The sequence below is a fragment of the Lissotriton vulgaris genome, chromosome 2_2, assembly GCF_964263255.1.
Source record: "Lissotriton vulgaris chromosome 2_2, aLisVul1.2, whole genome shotgun sequence".
Classification (NCBI taxonomy): domain Eukaryota; kingdom Metazoa; phylum Chordata; class Amphibia; order Caudata; family Salamandridae; genus Lissotriton; species Lissotriton vulgaris.
Window position 1 is genome coordinate 202,420,363 of NC_141688.1, and position 7,202 is coordinate 202,427,564.

General features: G+C 43.3%; 1 protein-coding gene across 1 annotated transcript; it reads right to left on the reverse strand.

Moving 5' to 3' along the window:
* Window positions 1-4,095: 4,095 nt before the first annotated feature.
* On the reverse strand, window positions 4,096-5,330 carry LOC147729229 (uncharacterized). The gene is made up of 3 exons (XM_086959896.1): window positions 4,682-5,330; window positions 4,311-4,520; window positions 4,096-4,226 (listed from the first exon to the last, which is right to left on the reverse strand). Exons 1-3 carry the CDS (start codon window positions 5,313-5,315, stop codon window positions 4,123-4,125), a joined length of 948 nt encoding a protein of 315 aa, XP_086816022.1. The 5' UTR covers window positions 5,316-5,330; the 3' UTR covers window positions 4,096-4,122.
* Between the last annotated feature and the right edge of the window lie 1,872 nt (window positions 5,331-7,202).

Here is a 7,202-nt window from a genome sequence, read left to right on the forward strand (position 1 = left end):
GCTGAGTGATGTTGTGATGGCGAACGAGTGATGCTGTGGCGTTACGTGATGCCGTGGTAGCGCATAGCGATGTTGTGGTGCCCCTGAGTGATGCTGTGGTGGTGCGGAGTGATGCTGTATTTATTTATTTATTTATTTATATATTTGTATCGCGCCTGAATTAGCCCCGAAGGGGTATCTCCGCGCGTAGCTTCTGGAGGGGAATTAAGAAACAGCCTAGGGCATGACACTGCAAGGAGAACAGAAAGGTATTAGTCTTGTGTAAAAAGGTATGTTTTCAATTTCTTTCTAAAAGAGAGGAGATTAGGGATTTGTCTCAGCTGTGGAGGCAGAGAGTTCCATAGCATGGGGCCTTTGAGTGAGAGGGCCCGTCCTCCCTGTCTTGCTCTCGTCACTCTGGGCACCTGCATCAACATGGTGCTGCTGGAGCGCAGGGCACGTCCAGGAGAGTAGAGGACAAATATGTCTCTTAGGTATTTAGGGCCAGACCCATAAATACACTTATGCATTATTCAGCATAATTTAAAGTTGACGCGTTGTCTCACTGGAAGCCAGTGAAGATGAGAGAGGAGTGGGCGTGAGGGAGTTCGGGGGAGGGCATTCAAGATGAGTCTTGCTGCGGTGTTCTGCACCACCTGCAGTCTGCACAGTTGTTCTTGATTGGCAGAGACGAGTAGTCCATTGCAGTAATCTATTCGTCCGATGACCAGTCCCTGTACCAGCGTCTTCCTGTGGATGTCGGGCAGGATGGGGAAAATGCGTCGTAGTAGCCCGATTACTCGGAAACAAGTTCCCGTAACTTGATCGACATGATCTTTTAGTATCAATGCTTGGTCTAGGCGCACTCCCAGATTTTTGACGGTCTGTTTTGGCACAGGGACAGGTCCTAGCTCAAGTGGCCACCAGTCAGGGGACCATAGCAGGGTGGCCCCTCCAAACAACATGACTTCGGTTTTGGTCACATTGCATTGGAGGAAGTTCTGGGCCATCCAACCTGCCACGGCTTTCATAACATTTTGAAAAGATTGCAAGACTGCGGGTGTGAGGGTTTGGAAGGGATACAGCAACTGGGTGTCATCAGCGTAGGAGATTGGGGAGAACCCGTGAGATCTTATGATGTCCGCCAAGGGGGCCACGTACACGTTAAATAACGTGGGGCTTAAACATGAGCCCTGTGGCACTCCCTTGGTCAGCTTCCTACAGATGGATTTATGGGAGCCTAATTTGACACCTTGTTGCCGGTCCGCAAGAAAGCTTTCAAGCCACGCCAAGGCGGTCCCTTTTACTCCCACCTCCCTCAAGCGGCCGAGAAGAATTTTATGCGAAACCGTGTCGAAGGTAGCGGACAAATCCAATAGCACCAGAATCACTGAGCTCCCCCCGTCAAGTGACATCCTGATGTTATCAGCCACTGACAGGAGAGCTGACTCTGTGCTGTGGTTTGGCCTAAAACCAGATTGAGAGTCGTCTAGGCCGCCCGCTGCCTCGATGCAGTTAGACAGGTGCGCGTTGACTTGTTTCTCGGCAAGCTTACTAAGATATGGTAGGAGGGAGATGGGCCGGAGGTTGGAGAGCTCCGTCCAGGGGAGAGCAGCATTCTTACGGATGGGGTTCAGCACCGCTCTTTTCCATTCAGTTGGTACGTAACCCTTCTTCAAGGACTGGTTGATTACATCTTGAATGTGAGGGCCTAACAAAGTGCTCAGGGGGGCTAATGTTTTGGCAGGGATAAGGTCCTCCGGAGACCCAGATTTTACATGGGTCATTAGTGTTTGAAGCTCTCTATTATTGATAGTGGGAAAGGTGGTCAGCAAGAAATTTGTATTCTCAGTGGGGAGGGGAGCAATCAGGGTGCCTTTTTCTGTTTGGGACACTAGGATTTTATCGTAGATGGAGTCTATTTTGTTTTCAAAATATAGGGAGACTTCCTCGCACAGACTTTGCGAGAAGTCATCCGGGCTTACGCATGCCATGGGTTTGACAAATGTCTCAAGAATCCTATAGAGTTCTTTCGGTGAATTGCCAGCTTCCATAAGTTGTTGGGCTATGCTATTTGTACAGGCGGCTTTTACATGTTTATAATAATTTGTTTGGGCTACACGGTGGGCCTTCCTGTTTTCCTCGGAATGGAATTTTCTCCACCTCTTCTCTATCCTCCTACATTTTTGCTTCTCCATTCTGAGAGCCTCTGTATACCATTTTGTTTGTTTGTTTGTTTGTTTGGCCACAGGGAATTGCCTAAATGCTTTCAAGGGGGCAATTTTATCAATGGCTACAGTAAGTGAGTCCTGAAATGTTGTTAAACTATGTTCCACTTCATCAGTGTCCTTGATATCGGGTTTTTCCCAGACCTTTTGTAGTGCCTCCAATGTGAGTTTATGCCACTGTCTGCGCATAGTAGGGGGTAAAGATTTCTTGCAGGAGCCTTTGTTAATTTTGAGAATATTAAACTCTAATAGAAAGTGGTCAGACCAGTCTAATTGGGTCGGTTTATTGCAAGATATATTGTCAAAATTAGTATATATCAGATCAATGCAATGTCCACTTTCATGTGTGGGACCCTGGTTTTTTTGTGTAAGGCCAATGGTCGCCAGATCAGCAGACAGGCTCTTAGTATCGGATGATTCAGACTGGTCAGTATGTATGTAAAAATCCCCTAGAAGTAGGAAATCCTCTTTAGCCCGTATATATGGGCCAAGTATTTCTAGGAGGGATAGAGAGAAACTTGGACATGTTACTGGTGGTCTATAAATAAGTGCTCCCTTACTGGTCTTTCTGTTAGGGAAAGTGATTCTATAGATCATTATTTCCAATTGTTTACAGCATTTCTTGTCTAAAATATCCAGTTTAAGGTGCTCTTTATAAATTATAGCAATGCCGCCACCTATTTTTTTGGGGCGGTCAGAATGGTGAAGTTTGTATCCCTCTGGTACTCCCAGAGCAATAGCGGATACCGTATGGGGCTTTAGCCAGGTTTCAGTAATGAAACAAATATCCGGAGTCAAGGTGTCTAACAGGTCCCAGATTTCGATTTGGTGCTTGGGCATCGATCGAGCATTTATTAAAATGCAGTGCAGATCATCAGAGGACATACTTAGTTTGTGTGAATCAGAAGGATTGATAGTGGAGAAATGGCAGTTTAGGCATGAGAAGGGTCCTTCTGGACATGGCCAGTTGTCGCACGGGCTATCCCTTTGTTTTGGCATATTCTAACGGCCCAGTAATACTGTGTACTTCAATTATCTCTGTTCAGATTTCTAGCACCCGATGTACTAGCACTTGATGTATATATTAATACTTTTAATGAATTGTATTCTTTTATGGTTATTTTAACCGAAACAAAGATTTAATGAATGAATGAGTTTGTGTAGTGCACTTGAATGGCATTTTCCCTAAGTGGGTTCGCTGGAGATTTCTTAATGTTGAAGGGGCACTAAAACTATTTCCTCAGTCAATGCAGCGGTAGGGTTTCACCTGTGTGTGTATGCTGATGGTTCCTTAATGCTGAGTAACTACTAAAACTACTTCCACATTCACTGCAGTGGTAGGGGTATATCACCTGTGTATGTTCGTTGATGTCTTTCTATTTCTGATAATTGACTAAAGCACTTAACACACTCACTGCACTCGAACGTTTTTTCCCCTTGTGTGATCGCTGATTATTCCTTAATTTTGAGGAACGACTAAAACTATTTTCACATTCATTGCAATCAGATGGTTTTTCCCTTGTGTGTGTTTGCTGAGGTCTCTGCAGAATTAATAACAGACTAATGCTCTTCATACATTCACGGTACTGTAATAGCTTTTCCCCAGTCTGTGTTCGCTGATGACTTCTGAGATTTAAGGAATCACTTCCACATTCATTGCAATGGTATGGTTTTCCCCAGTGTGTGTTTGAATATGTTTCTGTAGGTCTAATAACCCACTACAGCTCTTTACACACTCACTGCACTACAATTGCTTTTCCCCTGTGTGTGTTCATTGATGACTCCTGAGATTTGAGGAATCACTAAAACTACTTCCATAATCATTGAAAAAGTATGGTTTTTCCCCAGTGTGTGTTCGTTTATGTTTTTGTAGGACCAATAACCGACTGAAGCTCTTCACACATTCACTGCAATGCTATGGTTTTTCTCCTGTGTGTGTTCGTTGATGTCTTCGAAGACTTGATAACACGCTGAATCTCTTCACACATTTATTGCAATGGTACGGTTTTTCCCCAGTATGTGTACTCTGATGAACTTGGAATTGTGATAGCAGACTGAAGCTCTTCACACATTCAGTGCAATGGTACGGTTTTTCCCCAGTATGTGTTCTTTGATGTATTTGGAGTTGTGATAACCGACTGAAGCTCTTCACACATTCACAGCACTGTAATGGCTTTTCCCCTGTGTGTGTTTGCTGATGAATCCTGAGATTTGAGGAATCACTAAAACTACTTCCACATTCACTGCAATGGTATGGTTTTTCCCCAGTGTGTGTTTGCTGATGTCTTTGTAGGTGCGATACCAATAGAAGCTCTTCACACATTCAGTGCAATGGTATGGTTTTTCCCCAGTGTGTGTTAGCTGATGAACTTGGAGTTGTGATAACCGATTGTAGCTCCTCACACATTCACCGCAATGGTATGGTTTTTCCCCAGTATGTGTTCACTGATGTCTTGGGAGATTTGATAACAGACTGAAGCTCTTCACACATTCAGTGCAATGGTATGGTTTTTCCCCAGTGTGTGTTCGCTGATGAATTTGGAGTAGTGATAAATGACTGAAGCCCTTCACACATTCAGTGCAATGGTACGGTTTTTCCCCAGTATGTGTTCGCTGATGGCTTTTGAGATTTGATAATTGACTGAAGCTCTTCACACATTCAGTGCAATGGTACGGTTTTTCCCCAGTATGTGTTCCCAGATGAACTTGGAGTTGTGATGAATGACTGAAGCTCTTCAAACATTCATTGCAATGGTATGGTTTTTCCCCAGTGTGTGTTCTCTGATGAACTTGGAGTTGTGATAACCGACTGAAGCTCTTCACACATTCAGTGCAATGGTACGGTTTTTCCCCAGTATGTGTTCTCTGATGAACTTGGAGTTGTGATAACAGACTGAAGCTCTTCACACATTCAGTGCAATGATACGGTTTTTCCCCAGTATGTGTTTGGTGATGTCTTTGGAGATTTGATGACAGACTGAAGCCCTTCAGACATTCAATGCAATGGTATGGTTTTTCCCCAGTGTGTGTTCGCTGATGAATTTGGAGTAGTGATAAATGACTGAAGCCCTTCACACATTCAGTGCAATAGTATGGTTTTTCCCCCATGTGTGTTCGCTGATGATCTTTTAGGAGTGCTAACTGACTAAAGTTCTTCACACATGCATTGCAATTGCACGTTGCTTCTCCTGTGTGTGTTTGCTGTGTGTGTATGCTATGCTATGTTTTGTTTTGCTATCCTATGTTTTGTTTTGTTATGCTATGCTATGTTTTGCTATCCTATTCTTTGATTTGTTATGCTATGCTCTTTTGTTATGCTACGCTATGTTTTGCTATGCTATGCTTTGTTATGCTATGCTATGTTTTGTTATGCTATGCTATGTTTTGTTGTGTTTTTTATTATGCTATGCTTTGTTTTGCTATGCTATGTTTTGTTATGCAATGCTATGCTATGTTTTGTTATGCTATGCTATGTTTTGTTGTGTTTTATTATTATGCTATGCTTTGTTTTGCTATGCTATGTTTTGTTATGCAATGCTATGCTATGTTTTGTTGTGTTTGGTATGCTATGTTTTGCTATGCTATTATATGTTTTGTTTTGATATGCTATGTTTTGTTAAGCTATGTTATGTTTTGCTGTGTTTTGCTATGCTATATTTTGTTTTGCTATGTTTTGTTATCCTATGCTTTGTTTTGTTATGCTATACTATGTTATGCTATCCTATGATTTTTTTGTTATGCTATGCTATGCTGTGTTTTGTTTTGCTATGCTATGTTTTGGTATGCTATGCTGGTGAGGGAAGGGGCTGACAGGCAGGAGATGCAGACAGAGGGACTGTCAGGCAGGTGGAGCAGACAGAGGGACTGTCAGGCAGGTGGAGCAGACAGAGGGGCTGACAGGCAGGTGGAGCAGACAGAGGTACTGGCAGGCAGGTGGTGCAGACAGAGGGGCTTACAGGCATGTGGTGCAGACAGAGGGGCTGACAGGCAGGCGATGCAGGCGGAGGTGCTGACAGGCAGTATTTAATATAGTTCAAGTTCAAAAAGACTTTATTTCGGTCAAAAGGACCTACAAAGTACGAGACACAACATTCAATCATTTATAGAATTACATCATCCAACCACTCAAAATTAACAAGATTGTATGCAAAGCCAAACACTTTGAATTGAGAAGGGAATCCCTCGGAAGCTAGGAGAAAACAAAGCCATCCCTTGAAGAAGAAGTCCGCATTAAAGTGGCAGGGTACGGACAGAAAAAACGTGACTATCTGCAAAGAGAATTAAGCACACACACCAAAGTGAAAGTGCCTCTTTCAGCTTTTTATGAGGCAGCTGCACATGAAACAAGTGATATTGTGTATTTTATGTCTTGGAATGAAGAAAGGCTAAGTGGAAATTCTATCACAGTGGCAACATTAGCTCCTTACATTGTATAAAATGCACAATCCGCCCCTCTCCGTGATGCAAAACTTCACTTAATCCCTGATAGTAATATCCTTGGACAAGCCTTGTACTCTACAAAACATTGGTCCTGTATACAATGCACAGAAGCAGTTTTATACTAGCAATCGGGCCCACATTTCACACCACTGTATTTTGAATAATAAACTTGGGAACTCCGAAAGGAGGACAACAGGGCGGTATGTGCCTTTCTGCTCACAGGAGTTTAAAACAAGCTATATTTCACAAGAAGCCAACATCTCCTGAAAGTTGTAGGACCGGAGCAGTGTCAGTCACATCCGAAGCATCCCGGATATGCGACTGAATTTGCCCAGGCATATCGGATAATGAAAGATCGTAGTTTGGGGTTTTTGTGGTGGCCTATTGCCTCTGAAAGGCCAGTACAGTTTGGGTAATGTCACTTACCTATCAGGAGTAGGAAAGGCGATGAACAATTATGCATTGAGCGCTCATGATTGGACTACCCGCAGAGCACTGCAAGCTTTTGACACTGCACAGCAATTTGTATCATGAACTGATGTCGAAGCCAAGAGA

Excerpts from the sequence above, each read along its gene's own strand:
- LOC147729229 (XM_086959896.1), bottom strand. The coding sequence starts at position 5,315 with ATGGGGGAAAAACCATACTATTGCACTGAATGTGTGAAGGGCTTCAGT. Across the intron at positions 4,521-4,681 it reads TGAATGTGTGAAGAGCTTCA|AGCTTCTATTGGTATCGCAC; the intron begins GTCTGTTATCAA and ends GAATGTGTGAAG. Across the intron at positions 4,227-4,310 it reads CCAAATACATCAAAGAACAC|ATACTGGGGAAAAACCGTAC; the intron begins ATACTGGGGAAA and ends ATCAGAGTACAC.